The sequence below is a fragment of the Aythya fuligula genome, chromosome 6 (genome assembly GCF_009819795.1).
Source record: "Aythya fuligula isolate bAytFul2 chromosome 6, bAytFul2.pri, whole genome shotgun sequence".
Lineage (NCBI taxonomy): Eukaryota > Metazoa > Chordata > Aves > Anseriformes > Anatidae > Aythya > Aythya fuligula.
Window position 1 is genome coordinate 19,880,222 of NC_045564.1, and position 17,595 is coordinate 19,897,816.

The 17,595-nt window shown below is 36.7% G+C and overlaps 1 protein-coding gene across 2 annotated transcripts in view; it reads left to right on the forward strand.

Annotated features, from left to right (window-relative positions):
• The window catches only part of STK39 (serine/threonine kinase 39), an 89,093-nt gene extending 72,050 nt beyond the window's left edge, over positions 1-17,043 (forward strand). For both annotated transcript variants that reach the window (XM_032189677.1, XM_032189678.1), the window contains exons 16-17: positions 9,886-9,950; positions 15,552-17,043. In XM_032189677.1, the coding sequence (XP_032045568.1) occupies positions 9,886-9,950; positions 15,552-15,626 (140 nt within the window). In that variant the 3' untranslated portion in view covers positions 15,627-17,043. The remainder of the gene's footprint in view (positions 1-9,885; positions 9,951-15,551) is intronic.
• The last annotated feature ends 552 nt before the right edge of the window (positions 17,044-17,595 follow it).

Below are 17,595 nucleotides of genomic sequence, written 5' to 3' on the forward strand. Positions count from 1 at the left end.
AATTCCAAACATCAGAATAAATAGTTTACCTTTTAATATATTACCCAGAGAGGAAATTTATGCATATATACAAGTATATATATGTTTAAACAAAAAAAACAAACAATATTTTAAGGTATTTTGTAAACTCTTCTACCTTCAATGTGTGCACATAACTCTGTATCTCTATAGCAAGAGATATATATACATGCATTGCAGATAGGAGAATCTCTCTAAAAGTCCCAAGGGCTTAACTAGGGACTTAAATATTTCAACACATCTGGCTCATTTAGAGCTAATGCATTGAAGGGTGACTCATAATGACTAGACTGTCGGGAGTTCTGGAGATTTGAGATACACCCTCAGGTAATCAAGCTTTGCATCTAGTTGCTCTTTCAAAGTTACTTTAGCTCTATATGTCATATGTAACGGATGCACTTGAGAATGTATATTGTGTGAAAAATGCTGGTTTCATGCACATTCCCACCTTACTGAATTTTCTGTGTGATGGAAACTTAGGGGTTCAAGATGGAAAATAGAACGTCGTGTTGGGTGAATAGTAACTGCTGCTGTAATGGCTGCTGCAGCAGACCTACGACATGACACGATGTGAATACATGACAAAAGATCCTCAAAGTAAACAATTAAATCTGTACACGTACCAATGTATTATATTCGATGTGCCTATCTGTCTTATAGTTATGGACAAGAAAATCATAATTTTTAATTACTTTGTGGGGGGGGAGGTGGAGTTGGCAGTTGCCTTCAAAAAAGGTTCATTTTTTTTTTCATCCAGTCAAGCTGTTCCTACTCACCTGTGTAGGTGGGGGACAAACCTATCTCTTAATCTCTAGGATTAGTTTGGGTTTTGCCTGACAAAGTAGGTGATAAACTTAAGACCAGAGTGTTCCCTGCCCTCATAGGTCTGAGTTGTTTTTTTGTGGTCTTTCATTTCTGGTTCACCAAAAAAAAAAAATCGTGAATTTGAATCAGAAATTGTCAAGACAACTATGTTCCTCTTTTCAGTAGTAATTCAGTTAGTGTTGTTTGTTTCCTTGGCATTCACTTCTCTACAAGTATGTCAAAATAGGGATTTATTGATATACTTCAAGCTAGAGGTAGTCTGTTTCAGAACCTAACTACTAAAATCAGGGCTTCGTTTCTAAATACATTTTTCCTTCTTTCAAGTTTCAGACGTAGGTATTGAAGTAACCTGGCTGCTCTTTCATCTTCTTAATAGTTTTGTCAGAACAATATCTATAATTCATAGCAGAACTGAGGACAGGAGGAGTTGTGAACATCTGATGAGGAAAGGAATTACCAAGTGATAATATGCATAGCAGAATGTGACCTGCTTTTTTCTGCATAGACCTACATTTCAACTCCGATCCAGCATGATAAAGATGCCTGTTGAGCTGTCTTTGATATCCTGATGTCTTTCAAACTGTTGTCAAAACCTTTGTCTGAAAGCTAGCACTTGCTTTCTGTGTTCAGTCACTGGCAAATGATTTTTTTTAACCTTGTACTCTGACTCATTCTTTTGTATAGAAAATTTATGAGCATGATTTACTGTAATATCTTAGGCTTGTTAAATATCCCTACTAGCAATGTTGGGCAGCAGGACTACGTTTTTATTTTAAATGTTCATTTGAGACTGCACTGTGGTTTAAAATGCTTAGGAACATCAGAACGCTTTTCTCAAAATGATGAGGGAATTGTGAAATCTGTATATACTCCTGCCTCAACCCTTTGAATTCTTCCTAGTTATCATCTACCCCCATTAAGTGCACACAGAATCAAGGTCTAAAATTCATAAGCATTTAGGTCTCCAAATATGTTCTATCTACCTTTTTATCACACTGTTTTAAATATGCAGTGGTTTTTCTAAGTGTTCTTCACACACTTCTGGGGAGGAAAATATAAATCCTGAAAATTTAGCATTGTGTGTGTTTTTTTGTTTTTGTTTTAAGTTTCTTGGAAAAGGAGCATTTTGCCAGTTGCAGTTGTATTTTAATTTAACCAGTAAAATGATATCACATTTTCATTTTTTTTTGGCACAGGGGCTAAAAGTGTAAATGTGTAAATGTAATACATCATCTTGGGATCAGATATTTATACTAAATATCATCATCAAACACCCAAAGTTCCGATTAACTTGCTATTGGAATTGAAATAGCTATATTCGTAGCGTTAAAAATATTTCATTATCCATTTGCATTTGCAGTGCTTCTGCTTCATAAAATATGTTGCTTCTATTGGGTGGGAATTTTTGTCAGCTACTTACAGAAAAATCTTGTGTATTTTTCAGTCTTCAGTTTTTCAATTTTTGTCTGTGACCCTGGGCATCGATTCCCTGTATTAATGGATGATAATGTGCAGACCTTTGAGATCTACACTTATTCCATAAGCTCTTTATTTTTTTGATTTGAGCAAGGATAAATATTTAAGGGCGTGACTTGATTTTAAAGGTCAGTCAAGAATATGCGTCCCTGATGTCTCTTCCATGCCTTTGCCTCTTCTGCTATTGAGTAACATAGCGTAGCTGTTCATGAGCTGAAGCTTTGGTCTCAATTATTCCCCCGCTCCCTGGAGCAAGATAGCTCGATGGCAAACTACTAGTTAAATGTCCTTTAAAAACATCTTTTAAATGGGCCGTTCTTAGGGAGGTAAGGATGGTTTTATCAAGTACAGTTCTTCGTGCCTGGTACTTCATATATATGTGAGAAAGAATCCATTCCTGGTTTCTACCATGGTCTACTATGCTGGGGCTCAGAAACCACGTGAACCACAGGACTCAAGTGGTTTTAATAATCACTTTTAGCTGTGTGAATTGCTTAGCACCATAAAATTGTAGTCCTGCTGATAAGGATGCTGAAGGAGATTTTCTCAGTTTCTCACTATTCAAGAGGAAACTTGTTTGGCCCTCTGTTGTTCTGTAGATGAGTACTGCTCTCTTGCAACTGTGTTTTCTGACTGTGAAGCTGCAAATCAAACTCTTGGATATTAAAGCATCAAAATTTGAAATAGAATAAATCATTTCCACTGTCTTTGCATCCCAATTCAGCAATGAGAATTCAGACAAATTTGTGAGTCTTAATCTTACTTTGATAAATTCCTAATGACAGTCTTGTCATAAATAATATATTTCTAAATGTTTTTAATGTTTCTCCTTTATCAGTGTTCAATAGCTCCCTTGGAATAGAAGCTAGGCTTGCTGCTGATCTTTATTTTCTTTCATTTCTTTCTTATAAGAATCACGTCTAGCTCCTTGCAGTCCTCTCGCAAAAAAAACACTTCTTAGTTAGTTGTCACAGATCTCAAAATGCTTTAATATTTCCCTTGCTACTGTTCTCAAGCAACATAAACAAAGGGATTTTGACTAGCATCCTGAATGGAGGAACTAATGGAATCATGCTCACTTAGAAGACCTTTTTGACTTATTTGAAAAGGCTTTTAATCTTTCGTGCAGACAGTTTGTGAGCTATTAAATAATAATAGATAATAATAATAGAGAGATCTGGAAGAATTGTGACCGAAGGTTGATTGCTATGGCTGTTTGCATAATATAAAGTAATCCAATGCTGGCTAGGTTTCAAAACTTAGTTTTGATTTTGTTCTGATCTTGCAAATGCATGAAAATCACTCTGCAGTACAAAATACAAATGAGTGTATATATTGTAATGAATGTCTTGTAATAAGTGAAATTGCCTCATGAGTATGCATCATCAATTCAGCCCTTTGGAGAGAAGCCCTACCAGCAGTTGAATTACCAGGGATCATAATTCTAGTAAAAAGTATTCCCTGTCACTCAGGCTTCCTGCTTCTTGAGACCCATACAGGAGGATACAGCATTAATCCTCAAATCAGTGGACTCCCAAGGCATTTATTATGTAGAACTCCATGTATCAGATGAAAATGGCAAAATAACCCCCTACAGTTGGGGGAGAGGTAATGTCTGAAACAATCGGAGGAAAGCCAATAAATCTGTGGTGCTTTGAGTTTGGCCTTTCTAATAGCAATACACTCAGATGAAGTAGAGAGCAGCTGAAGGTTGCTATTTCTAACAGACTGAGTTTTGGACTACGTAAAAATGATTTCATTTTTCATTTATTTAAAACCACTTTTTTATTTTCTCAAAGCTTTTTTTTTTTTTTTTTTTTTTGTGACAGGTGACAGTAATTGTGTGCCTGAATAATGTCTTTCCTTTCTTCATATCTGAATTTCAGGATTACAATATGCAGTAGCTTTCCAAATCGTTGAACCTAAGCATAGCTTCAGGAGTTCACCATCCTTTTTTTTTTTTTTCAAAATGGAAAAGCATTTGAATCATTATTCTTTTCAGTGCCACAGAAATACTGCCTTGAATTTTAGATGCTGCCTGTTTCTGTGTTTATGCCAGATGGCTCTGGCTCAGTTGGCTAGGTTGCCATCGTACAGGAAATAGTTCTACTGTATTTCATATAGCTTTATTTACTGTCTCATTAATTTTAACTTTTTCAGAAGTTTTCCCTATTCAGAAGCCATTAGGGTTAGATTTCATGCTGTGTTAAAAATTTTCAATAACCATGCAGAACCCTGTCACATTTGGAGAAGCAAAACAGCTATTTGAGACTGCCCCAAGTATGCTGAGTCTGTTACGTGTATTTTTGTGTGTGTGTGATCATGGAGATAGCCTTTTAGTTCTGTTGAATTAGCTCATATTGATTTGCTTATTTAAAATTTTAACTGATGTAGTAGGCTAAAAATGTTGTATAGCAGACAGTGATTTGTAGTATATGCTAAATAAATGTGCGTTCTAGAGGATGCTAGCTATGTGAGCTTCTTATTTATTATATCTGCAATTAGCTGTCTGTGTTGTGTATATTTATATGCTGGTGTTGACCTTTTTTGTCCTATTGCATGTTCCACAAGTGCAGACGCTCACTTTGACAGAGTGACACAACCATTTGTCTCTGAGCAAAACCTGCAAAAGAACCTGGAATGATTTGTGGTACATGGGTTGATTATATGTCCTTCAGAAGCCTTCTGAAGCAAGCTGAATGGCCCCTCATTTATTGCTGTAAACAACAAAAGCCTATTGTGCTAACTGCTGCTAAGGTTTGAAGAGGATTTTTGCTCCAAGGCGCGATTTGAAGTATACTCTATTTACTTGGGGGGTTGCTGGCAAAGGTTTTTCCATCACTGTTTAATTCTTTTCCTGAAGTTATCTTGTCCATATTTCTTCTGCCTTTTATAGTAGCATGGCCAAAACATCCTGAGAAACGCTTTGCAAAATAAAAAGTAGGGTCTCGTATATCCAGGCCTTGTGGAAATGGTGAATTCCCAACAAGGTTTTCAAATTGTCAATTAGTGCTGCTTGCAGACATACTAATCTACTCGGAATTTCAGAGGTACAGTATCCAAGGCATGACTTCAGAGTACTTCAAAGAAAAATGGCTTTGTCAATCGAAACTGTAGTATACTTATGTTGAAGATGAGCTGTAGAGTAGGATCCAGGGACATGTGTTTTAAAATGTCCCCAATTTTCCAAGTAGCTTAAGAATCAGCAGAGAGAGTAATTCGTCCCTTCTTGGAGCCACTGTTCTCTCTAAAAACTCAGATTTACTTGGCTTGCTAACTTGTGAAGGAAAAATCTTGGGGAGCACGGGGAAGGAGAGGTAGTAAGAGAGGGTAGTAAGATTTTCCTCCTATTTCCCTTAAGCTTCTGGTAGTGTTCACAGATGTGCTTGGGTTCATCTGCATTTCAAAACTTTAGGCTCATTTTTTCATGTCGAAGGAAAATGACATCTTTGTGTAAACCTTACTGGGAGGGTTCTTGAATCTTAGCCTGGTGAATTGTTTTCCTCGATGAAAAGAGCTTAAATTCAGTAGCTGGGGAAGATACTAGTGAGTAAAGCCTAAAAGCAGCACTCTTTCAGTGATTTTGTTCTTTCCTGCTTGATGTGTTCAGGAACTCTGAATAGGGCTGAACTGTAGCAGCAACTGCTTGTTTGTGGGGAACAGTGTTTACTGTTGTGTGCATGTCTGACACAAATTTCTAGGTGTATTTCAGGAGACTTTGCATACTTAATCATCAAAATTGTGTAGGTGTAGTAACAGTCCTAAACTTTTAAAGTATATCCTTAATAGTAGTAAGTTGTTTTAAATGTAACAACTTAATTTATTGCATTTAAAGTAGGCTGAGTCTTCCATTCTAGAGTGTGGTGTTTAACTTTCATTTTTGTAACCTTGAGGATGTCTTATTTGTAGTTAAGGTGGAATCCCAGTCTTTTTGGAGAAGTAATTGGAAGGCAGTGCAAGCTGGCTGTCAGGAAGGATTTTTAGCTGCTTGGATGGCTTCTGCTGCCTGTGCTGCAGGCTCTGTTTCTGAAGGAAAATAACTAAACTGGAGATGCCATGAACACCTGCAGTTCTTGTTTCACTGATGTTTTTCCTAGCTATTTACATCAGGACATGAAAGATTCAAGTTATCAGTTGAGTCAATATCTTCAAGCTATTCAGCACTGGGACACGTCTCTCTGCACCTGTATGCTTACTGAAGTACCTAGAACCTTTCATTTATACTAATATAAAAAGGATCATAATTATCTCATGATCTCTTAAAAAAACAAACAAAACATATTTTAGACACAAAGTGTGTGTTTCGGGAAACTAAGTTAAGACAATTGGCTCTAATTGTTGGCCTTGCCTTCTAAATAAAGACAAAGACCTACAAAAACAAAAGCAAGGAGTTAGAAAAAGGAGCAAGCTACCCAACAGTACTATGTGGTTTTGGTAGGTAATTACTCACACATTTCATTCTTAGTTAATTACTTACATTTTCAGATATTGCAGAAAGAGCCAGCCTTTGGGGGGATTTGCATTCATTGTGGCTTTATCAAACTATTAATGACATTATCCTGGCAAACTCAATTTTCCTGCCTTTCAGTAAAGGCCAGAAAATGTAAAACTCAAAGTATCAGAAGTCACTGGTGAAACACCAGTTTTACTTGAACAATGCTGAATGTATATAACCGAAATTGAAAAGATATCTGTAGAAAACTGCAGGTGTGCCTATTTTTATGTAAATTCTTATTCTAATATTATGGAATCTTTGCAGGTCTGCTTTCTCATTTTCAAGCGTAGCCTGAAAACATCTGGCATCACTCCCTTAAATCCTCCTAATCTTCTGTTTGATTAAACACATCCCACTCTAGTTATGGCCCATCAGAGAAGGAAAAATAAAGCATATTTCATATGCTTACTTCAGATGTCTCTCCAGCATTTTATATGTAAAAGGTTTTGGCTTGTGTTCATATTAAAAGTAAAGACTGGTGAACAAAATAACTGTAGCATCTAATGAACCAGGTTTTTTGAAAAGCAATTTTGTAAAGAAAGTTACCAATCTAAAATATCACTCCTTTCTGTAACAGATTTTAATAAAGATAAGTAAATTGACTCAACTATTTACATATATTGCTAATATCTCTCTTGCTACTTTTGCTTTCAAAATTTGAATTTCTTCCCTGGTAAAGAATCAGTGGGGGGGAGAGGGGGGTGTTAAGCTTTTTAAGATTTGATACTGCTTGTGAAGACCTCAATCCTGCTTGATAATTGTATGTGATATTTATTAAAACACTTGCTGATAAGCTAGCTGGTGCTTGCAAGTGCAGGAACAGTAACTTTGCCCAAAGGCAGGTGGCAGTTCTTGCATTCAGGTGAAATAGCCAAGCAGCCTGCTGACTTGCAGTTGTCATCCTACAGCTGGACTGCATTAAATGAAAGGCTGGCCCTCTTGCAGGCCCATTTAAAGCTCATCTTACTGTAATGTTTTATAATAGGTAAAGTTAGAAGTTTTTGGACTTGAGATCTGATTCTTTATCTCATTTTGTAGATCTGAATCTCTCTTTGGTGAAGCCAAGTAACTCTAGCTGGAGAATTTATTTTATTTTGCTTTAAAGAAATGTTTATGGGGCTTTGGATAAACCAGAACTCTCTTGAGTACATGATCTTATTTTATAGATATTTAAGACATACAAACTTGAAGATATTCTATCATGGCTTCAGGAGCTATGAGCCTGAACACAATATTTTTGCCTTCATGTGAGATTAAGTATTAATTACAATGAAAAGCATTATCTGTATTTGCATGTATTTTGATAGGTAGGACATACTGCAATAAAAATGAATTACTGATTGTGGAAGTGAACTGTGTGATTAAAATAAAAACTGTTTGTAATGACTAGAATAAAGATTATGAATAATGAAACTTTAAAAGTGGAAAGACTTTCTATTTTAGTGGCTGTAGCTGAGTTCATTTAACTGTGAAGATTATTATTTTTTCTTTCCAAGAAGTGTTCCACACAGAATGTACCTTCTGCTTGTTTTTTAATGTTCGTTTTTATTTTCAAATACTTTTTCATCCCTGGTTTAATTTGTTACAGGTCTGCAAGCAATATTCTGCCATTTTAATGGTATAGAGAAAATGAGACCCCCAAATTTTTTTTTTGCATTTAATGGTGGTAAACATTAGGTTGGCATAATTGTTTATTTCTTTAAATTCCCTAGCCAAATACGGTACTTCCCTCTGTGGGGCCAAATTTTGTTTTGCTATACAGAGTGAATCGTGTACTACCAGGCTCACTAGAGTGAAAATCTTGTCACTGTGTTACTAGAACCAGTGGAAGAAGTAGGAACCTGAATTTTGATGCATGCTTCAAACATACGTGTAGCAGTAGGACATTCAACTTGCAAATTGTTTTCTCGATATCTTATATTCCACGTTAGGAAGTCCATGGCAAGTATTATTACAGAGAACATCTAGCTTGATGTTTCTCTGCTGTATGATACTTACCTTACAGTATACTAAGAAGTCTCTACTACTTAATACCTGTTTATTTCATGTCTCAATAGCTCTGCAAAGTGTGGATTCTTTTTCTCACGTTGATATCCTGTTGATGACATCTTGTGCTCATCAGTCAGTTTTGAACAGAGGCTTTTAGTTATTCAGTTAGCACAGGGTCTAGTACTGTGCAAAGCTGGCGAGCAAGTTCAGTAAACCAACAAAGCTGAAAGCAGCCACATTTTTTGTCCAATATTAACAGTAACAATATTGTGTATAAAAAATAAAACCACCAAACTAATACCACAATTAAAAATTTGACTTGTGTGCTTTCATAGAAAAAAGGTTTATTTTCTTCCCTCCTCTGTTTTTTGTTTTTTTTTATCTGTAGATTTATTTAGTGTTCACTACTGTTGCATCACAAATATTGGTCATACATAGAGTAGTTTTAAGATTAGTTTCTTATTTTATATCATTCTTATTTTTGCTATGTCGTCATCCCCCACAGTTCAGTGAGTTGTAAGATCACTAAGGGTCTGTGTGGGTCCTGTTGCCAGCCCAAATAAGGGACAGAAGCACAAATATATAGCCACGAGGAACAGAACACCTGGAGGAAAATGAGCTCAGTCTTATCCTAGAAACTTGTGCTGATGGAGGCCCAAGTTATTAGCAGAACTACAGTAAAAATCTTGAGAGCTGTGGCTCTGCATAGCCGTTGCTACTTGTTTATGACTTACCATGCACTTGCATTTGTGTGATTGTTGAGCAAGTTTAGGGAATAGGCTAGGCTGAAAAATCATTGTTTGAGGGTTTTCTATCATGTGGTTTTCAGGCTTTTTTCCTTTACTCAGTTCATGTAGGCACAAAATACAAGCTACCACAAAAGAGAGGACACAGGTTTATGGCAGCCGAGTTGCCCTCTGACATCCAAGCGAAAACTAGAGTGCAATTAAGTGATTCAAGTGGTAACTTACAGGCTTGTACGTGTATAGAATTAAGATGATAGCCGAGCATGAGTATGAGGTTTGATGCCATGTTGAATGCAATTTTCTGTAAAATAATTTTTTTCATACTTTATTTTACAGTTGCTGCTAACTTACAGAAGATAGTAGATGATCCAAAGGCCTTGAAAACATTGACTTTTAAGTTGGTAAGTTCCTAAGTAACGGGTAATACAGCAAATACAACTTGAGAAACAGAATTATTCTCTTATTAAAGAACAGACTGTTAATTCTTTTTCAAATAGTTGAAAATGCTATGCCAACCATTTAGCAAAAACTGAAAAACATTTTCTAGCCTTCTCTACATCAGCTGAAAAACATGACAAGAAACTACTCTTAAAGGTTTGAGCTTGTAATGCTTGAACAAAGCTTTCTATCTGTGACAGTATCTCTTCTGACTTCCTGAGGGTGAAAGCATCTATATTTTTGTGCTGTTTCTCATTCTCTTCCATCTGTCCTAATATATTTTAACCAGTTGGATGCTGTCATCCAATAAAGTTGTCAAAGATTAAGTACATGTGAATTTAATGCAACTTCTGTCTTTGATAGGGTGGAGAAGGATGGTAAAGGTGTGGGGAGAATCCTTCTAGAACAGTTACATTTGAATTTAGTTATTACTTAGAGAAACAGAATAGGGAGCGTGTCAACTTTTTGTGAGAAGTTCTCAATTTGTGAGCTGTGACTGACAGTCATGCCCACCAGTTGCAAAACAGAAGTCTGTAGAAAAGATGATATCAAAAGTGCTCACAAGGCTGATTTTAATCTCTAGACCAGTTACAGCACTGATTTTTTGTAAGACAGCCAATTAGATTTACACTGCAAAGTAATAATTTGCATTTTCCAGTTATCCAGAAACTCTTGCAAGGAATTGTGGAATATTTTAGTTTCATTATGGACTTCTGAAGGTGATCTAGCTCAACTTTCTGCTCAAAGCAAGGCCAGCTTTGAACTTGCATGAGGTTACTCATGGCCTTCCCTGGTTTAATTTGAATGTTGAAGGATAGAGATTCATTTGAGCAACCTGTTCTGATATTTAACCACTCTCATTGTGAGCAGTTTTTTTTCACCAGTTTCTTAATGGAATTTACCATGCTTCCATTTGTTTCCACTGTCCTCTGTCCTTCTATTGCACACCTTCAAGAAGAGCGTGGCTTCATCTTCTCTCTCTTCTTTCTCTATATAACCTCCCTTGTAGTAGTTGAAGAGGCCAGGAAGATCTCCTTTTCGTCTTCTCTTCTTAAGGGTTTTCTGCTTTTCTGCAGATGTCATGCGCTCTTGCCAACTAATCTCGGTAGCTTTCCACTGGACTCTCCAGTACATCATGTCTGTCTGTACTGAGGAGCCCAACTGTGGACACAGTACTTCAAGTGAAATCTCCAAAGCATCAAACTGAGAGAACAATCACCTCCTGCCTGTTGGCTATGCCTTTTCTAATCCAGCCCTATACACAGTAGTCATCACTGAAAGCATATGTTGCTGCCTCACCCTCAACATGTTGTCCACTGGTAACCCAGGTCCTTTCCACAGAGCTGGGGTACTTCAAAAGCTGCCTGGTATGTTCTGACATAATTCTAGCTGTAAGGAGTTGCTTATGCACATAAAAATGCCATTGAGCAGCTGTGTGCACAACAGGAAGAGGAAGCAGACGTCACTTGTTCATCAGTTTGTGAAGTAATTTCCTTATTGAATGTGGGCAGTCCTCAGTGAAAGGACTTAACCCTGACCCCAGTATTTCTGTCAAATGTCTTTAATAGTGACAACCTAAGAAATAGTGTAATGGAAATGGTTTTTAGGTAGTCTAAAGGAAGCATGAAGGAAAGAAACTAATTGCTATAATATTCATGGAGTCTGGATTTTATCTCATTTTCAGCTATTTCATTGAGTAGATAAGTTGACGGATGAGGTGACTGAAATTACTATGTGTGAGAGAGAACCTAAAACCTACTTTAACAGGACATTAGGGATATGAAGTCAAGTAGTTCCACCACTTTGCAGGGGGGAGGACATTCATTCACATCAGTTCTGAGGAATTTTGAAGTTTCAGTGAAAAACAGGTGAAAAACCCAGGGAAGAACTGCAGAAAGAACTAAATTGGAGAAAACTACCTGTTAGGTTAAGTTCCCTCTATCTCTACTCTTAGTTCTGGTAGTCCTCTGTAAATGGACACTTTCTTCCAATCCCACTTCTTCCAACACCTGCCACTATTTCAGTTACAAAGGTCACCCTTTCCGCTGCTTTCTTGTCCTTAGTTCTTCACATCAACCTTCTTTCAGCGAAGCATCCACCCTTGAAAGTTAATCTTGCTTCCACTGTATTTCATTACTGTTTGCCCCTCCAATCCTCTTTTTATCTTCTATATATGTATCACAAGAAACTGACATCGTGCCTGGGACTGTTCTGAATTGCAGTATTTGCCCTGGACCATGAGTCCTAATTTCAGTTGAATTTTTCGGTATTAAAGTCTTAATTCAGAATTGATGTGCTGCATTTGTTTTTATTTCTTGGTAAAATCAAGTTGAAAAATTTACATACCTAAAACTATCGAATGATTAGCTATGTAAATACCAAACTCTTGACAATTAGCTTTCAGCACCCCTTGCTGAGAATGACTCAGACACATGTGAAAGACTAGACTGAATGCCTATTAGATAAGTGAGTCTCCAGAATCACAGCTTTGTTTATAAAAGCAGCTGCTTCAGATGGGCTGTAAAGAGCCATTTTTAGAGTAAGTGACCTAGTTGGTGATAATGTATTAATTCAGGATTGTTCTTCCGATGTCATTTTTTAAATATAGATTTGAGTAATTTTATCTGACTAAATCATTTGGACTCTTTTTTCCTCTACAGTCTAGTAAAATTAGCAGAAAAGAGCTGTTTCCTTTTAGGAAGGGATTGGGGTACAGGACATGTAACTCAAATGGTTTTGTTTCTTTGCCCCTTACCATCTAAATATAGCTTAAAGGTTGATGCTTTTTTTTCCTTTTTTTTTTTTTTTTTTAACTGATCTGTTCTTGCTGTCTAAATATCTTACTTTGGCTTTAGTGTATAAGCAATGGAATCTCACCAAGACTGTTTAGATAAATAGATATACCAGAGGTGATATAGAAGTTTGCATTGTTCTAATTCACATACTTAAATTAGAGGCTTGAGATTCTGAAATTTAATATCCCATAGTATCCAGTTATTGTTTTTATACATTGAAAACAAAGCAACTTGAAAACTTAGGTTGGGGTATTTCTGTGTTTTAGCTTGATGTATTGCTTAAATGCTGGGGTGCAGTCAATGTCACAAGGTGTTTCAGATTCCAGTGAGTGAATGGTGTTACGTTCGTATGCCTTATCGCAGTGAGAATTAATAGACAGGCCTAAATCAATGTCTTTGTCCCTTCTAAAGGTAAGTTCCACTGGCTAGGTAACAGTTCCTGAGGTTAATTTTTAACCTAAGTCTCTTGCTGACAGTTTTAACCAGCTCCCTGGGAAAAGAACATAACTACAACAAGTATCTAATTAATTCTTACTCTTGATTAACTTAATACATGTTCAATTTCTACCTGTTCTTATATTGTGTAGTGGGGTAGCTAAATAAACTGTCCAGGAGAATTTTCATTTGTTTGTTTTCTTCACCTCTCAGTAAGGTCTTACTGAATCTGGGAGCGCTTATATATGATTTTATTAAAACACATTTTTTTGGTAAATATTTCATGGGGATTCAAAGTCTAAATCTAGGTAATCCTATATCCATTCGGAGGATTCAATTGGAAAGTGTTCTTTAGTATAGGATTAGTTACTATTTGTGGACAAGGAATCTGGTTAGTATCTCAGTGCTTGCAGATTGCTTTTGCTGGTATTTTGCTGGTATATTATTTCTATTCAAATAGCAAGTGTTCTCATTTGGGAAACAGGAACTTACGTCTTCAGCATTTCTGTCTTTAATGAACTTATTTATTATTTTGGCAATAATTAAAGTAAGGTGTCTGAATGAATCTGTCTTTAAAGTTTTGTCTCCTTGTGTATTTAAGTGCATCTTTGACCTTACAATGGTGATGTTCTACAAAACATGCATAATATTAAACCTCCTTCACTTGTGGTGGCTAACACAGAATTATGACTTCTCTGCAGGATCCAGCTGTCCACACTTTTGGAAGGAGGCTGCTTTAATACACAAGTAATCTTGAGGAAACACAAAATTATTATGCAGCATAATTAACATTTTACCTAAGGATTTTTCGTATGAAAAAAGGGAGAAAATACCATTAATGAAAGAATGCGTTCAGTCCCTTAACAGTGAATTGCAAATAGTAGGAGCTCTTCTCATATGCTGCAGTTTGCATATAGCTTTACTATGCTAAGCACAAACTCCTAAGGTAGTAGGTTCCCGGTACATTAAATATTAGACAATATTGATGATCAGGACGGCATTTAAAAATCTGTTTGCATCTAGATGAAGTTGCTTAGCATGTCTTTCAGGAAATTGAAAGCTAGAGTATAGAATGATGTAAATAATACTAACTCTTTATATCATGACATTTTACATGCAAAATGCAAACTCCATTTATTTAGTAAATTTCCACTTCAAAAACACAATGAGGCTTCCTAATAACTAGTGATGGTGATCTCAGACTTTTAGCTTGCTCTTTCAATGGAATAAGACCTTTTAAATACTGCCTGAAAGGAGAACCGTGTGTGATAAAAGTAAATTTGAAGGAGTAGCTTGATGTAATGTTTTCACGAGTACCAATAAAGTTTATTTTTGGTTGTGAAAACTCAAGTATAATATCACTTGGTGCACATTGTATGTGTGATCTGAAAGGTTCTGACAGTTTGGGGGGGGGGGTATGCTAATGATTCTGAAGGCACTTTTTGAAGTAATTTACCATTACACACTTCACCCAATTTTATTATTACTTTGAATTGTATGCTCCGTAAGTGTAGAATGCATTTAAAAAAAATAAAAAAAAGTCAATTATGTGCTACAGAAGCTGATTTTATATTTAAAAATCAAAATATTAAAATGCTTTGCCTATGTAGTATGTTTTTTTTAAAGCAGACCTAAATCAACTGTTCAATCTGAAGCAAGATGGTTTTTATATTCTTCATGTTATTTATGAAAAACGATTATTTGTGCCACTTTGTTCTGTAACAGCCACTAGTAAAGATTCTGATCTATACAATTTGAAGTGCTAGATGGTATAGTCAGAAAGGGGACGTTCTTTTGCAACTATTTGTATATACCTTTCATAGGCTCCTTCAGTTTCATGTTTAAAAAATCATTGGGTTGGTATTCCGAACAGACTTTGTAGCTGGACTCAGGAGCCTTTTTTCAGACATGGGTGTCTACAGCACAACAGTAAAAGGTGGATTCTGTATATGTAGGTTATTTGCTCAAGTGACAATGGCATGCTCAGATGAATAAAAAAGTTCAGCTCACATTTGGGAAGTTTGGGTTAAAGAATTTTGGTCCTTAAGTGACCTTTTGGGATCGCTGCAGAGAGCATTTTGTTTCTCTGTGTTCATTTCACAATCTTTCGTGTTTTTTTTGTTTGTTTGTTTTGTTTTTCCAATATTGATTCGAAGATTGTGCTAAAATGAAGGGTGCGTTGACTGATGCTGACGGAAAATACACCGAGTAATGTGAAAGCTTTCCTCCAAGTAAGCTGTTTGCTGACTAGGCAATACAGGGAAAATTTATAGCCTGATTGTCAAACACTCCTTTTTAACCTGATGTCCTAAACATTTCTGTTTTTACTTGCAGGCCTCTGGCTGTGATGGCACTGAGATTCCTGATGAAGTGAAACTGATTGGGTTTGCTCAGTTAAGTGTCAGCTGATGTCTGTCCCATGCCCCAAGCCGAATTGTGAGATTACGAAGAGGCCAGCTTAGATGCAAAGGAAAATTAATGCACCACACACTGAGTTCTGCTTCATTCTCTAGCAATTCACAAAGTCAGAACAAGCAAAGCCCACAGCTACACCGCTGCTGCTAATGTTCAAAATGCTACTAAATGTCTTTTAGCAGTTGATTTGGATTTCCCCCACGTGAAAAGCCTGTGGAAATGCACTCAGGTGGCTGTATTCATTGGTTACAAAAGGAATTTTCTATCAAGCTTCTTTCATAAACTTTTGAGTGATACTATTTTCTTCTTGTACTTGTGGTTGATAATACTGCCTCTGTTCTGTTATACTTAGAAGTTAGCATAAATATAAAAGTTGAGAATTACTAGCTGAACTTGAATTCTAGTTTTAAAACTGACTGTGAATTTTATTTTTCATATATTTATGCTTTACACATCCTAGTAATAAGAAAATTATTTGACTTGGTTACATGTTATTTGCAGTTAATCTCCCATTATTTAAAAAAAATAATAATTCAGGTATATCTTTGAACTTCTAGGCTGCGTTTTTTTTTGTTTTTTTTTTTTAATCAATTAATTAGGCATTAGCAAGCTTTTGTTAGTTGTGTCTAAAAACCAGTCCACAAACTGATTGTCAAGGATGTGGGAGGTGCCTTGAAGACATTAATGTTTTAAGAATGTGCCTGAGGCTGCTTCAATTTAGAATAATCTCCATTTTCTGTAAGTACCATATATGTGGTACTATATAATAGTAATCTGAGCAAGGAGGGGTTATACAGTAGCAAAGGTGTTAGAGTATTTTGACTATGCTTTATTGGGGAGTGTATGAGCTAGAACTACTTTAAACTGTTGTTGTTGAGGTAGACTGCTTACTGTGTCCATCTCTGACTTGATGTATCCTTAATGATAGAAACTGGTTTCATACAGGTGATAAAAACTTGAAGAACAGATTTCTGAAGCTTTACTTGAAATTCTGCAAAATACCAAGGTGGAGTAAAAATAATAGGGCTTTGTGCAATGATCCAGTAAAACTGTTAGAAAGAAAACACTTCTGACCCAAGTAGTCTTATGCTTAACCTGTGGCATAGATGTTATGGAGCTAGTGAACCTTAGAAAGATTATCAAATATGGAGACACGTTTCTCGGACATTACAATTTAAACTACTTCCTAGCTAATCCTAGATAAACGGCAGCTCTTTAATGTACTGAAAATGGCAAATATATATTATTAAGAGAAGTTATTTATAATGCCTTGTCATAATCGTTGAGATGTTCTAGAGCCATTTGCGTATGACTCAGTGTAATTCCATTCCATCCTCTTGTTTACATGATGATTACTCCAAGATGACTGCAAAGGTAAAAAATAAAAATAGAAGTGTATTGCACAAACAGATTTGCATTTTGAATTTCTGTGTTCTGTGTACATTTCAATTGCTGTGTGGTGGGGTGATGTTATAACTCTTTGCTGCCTTTATTTAGTTGATGATGAGTGGTACCTGTACAAGGTACATGGCTCCCTATGTTGTGGAGAAGAAAGGGAGAAAATACCATTTTCCTGTTCACAGTGCTTTGCGGAAGCCATTTTTAAGACTTTGAACTGCTGAGGTGTTCATACTTCAAGAAATTATTCTGGAGCAGGACTTCTATTCTTGTGGGAAGCTGGTGTGTCTGAGGAGGGCGCCTTAGGGTGGGGCTAGGGCTGTGACCTGCTGCTGCTGGCCCAGGTGTGGGCTGATGGCTGCAGCTGGGACTTGCTGGGGGCAATTAAGGCCCTCCCCAGGTGACTGGTGCCCTCAGGACCAGTATCTGGAAAGCCTGGTGCCTGGGTGAAGGCTTTGGTGGTGCGTGGCTGCAGTGGCCAGGGGCTGGGTGCTGTGCTGTGGCGGGCAGAATGGCCCTGTGCTCCAGTGGGGCCAGGCCTGGCCTGCATCCAGCTGAAGAGAGC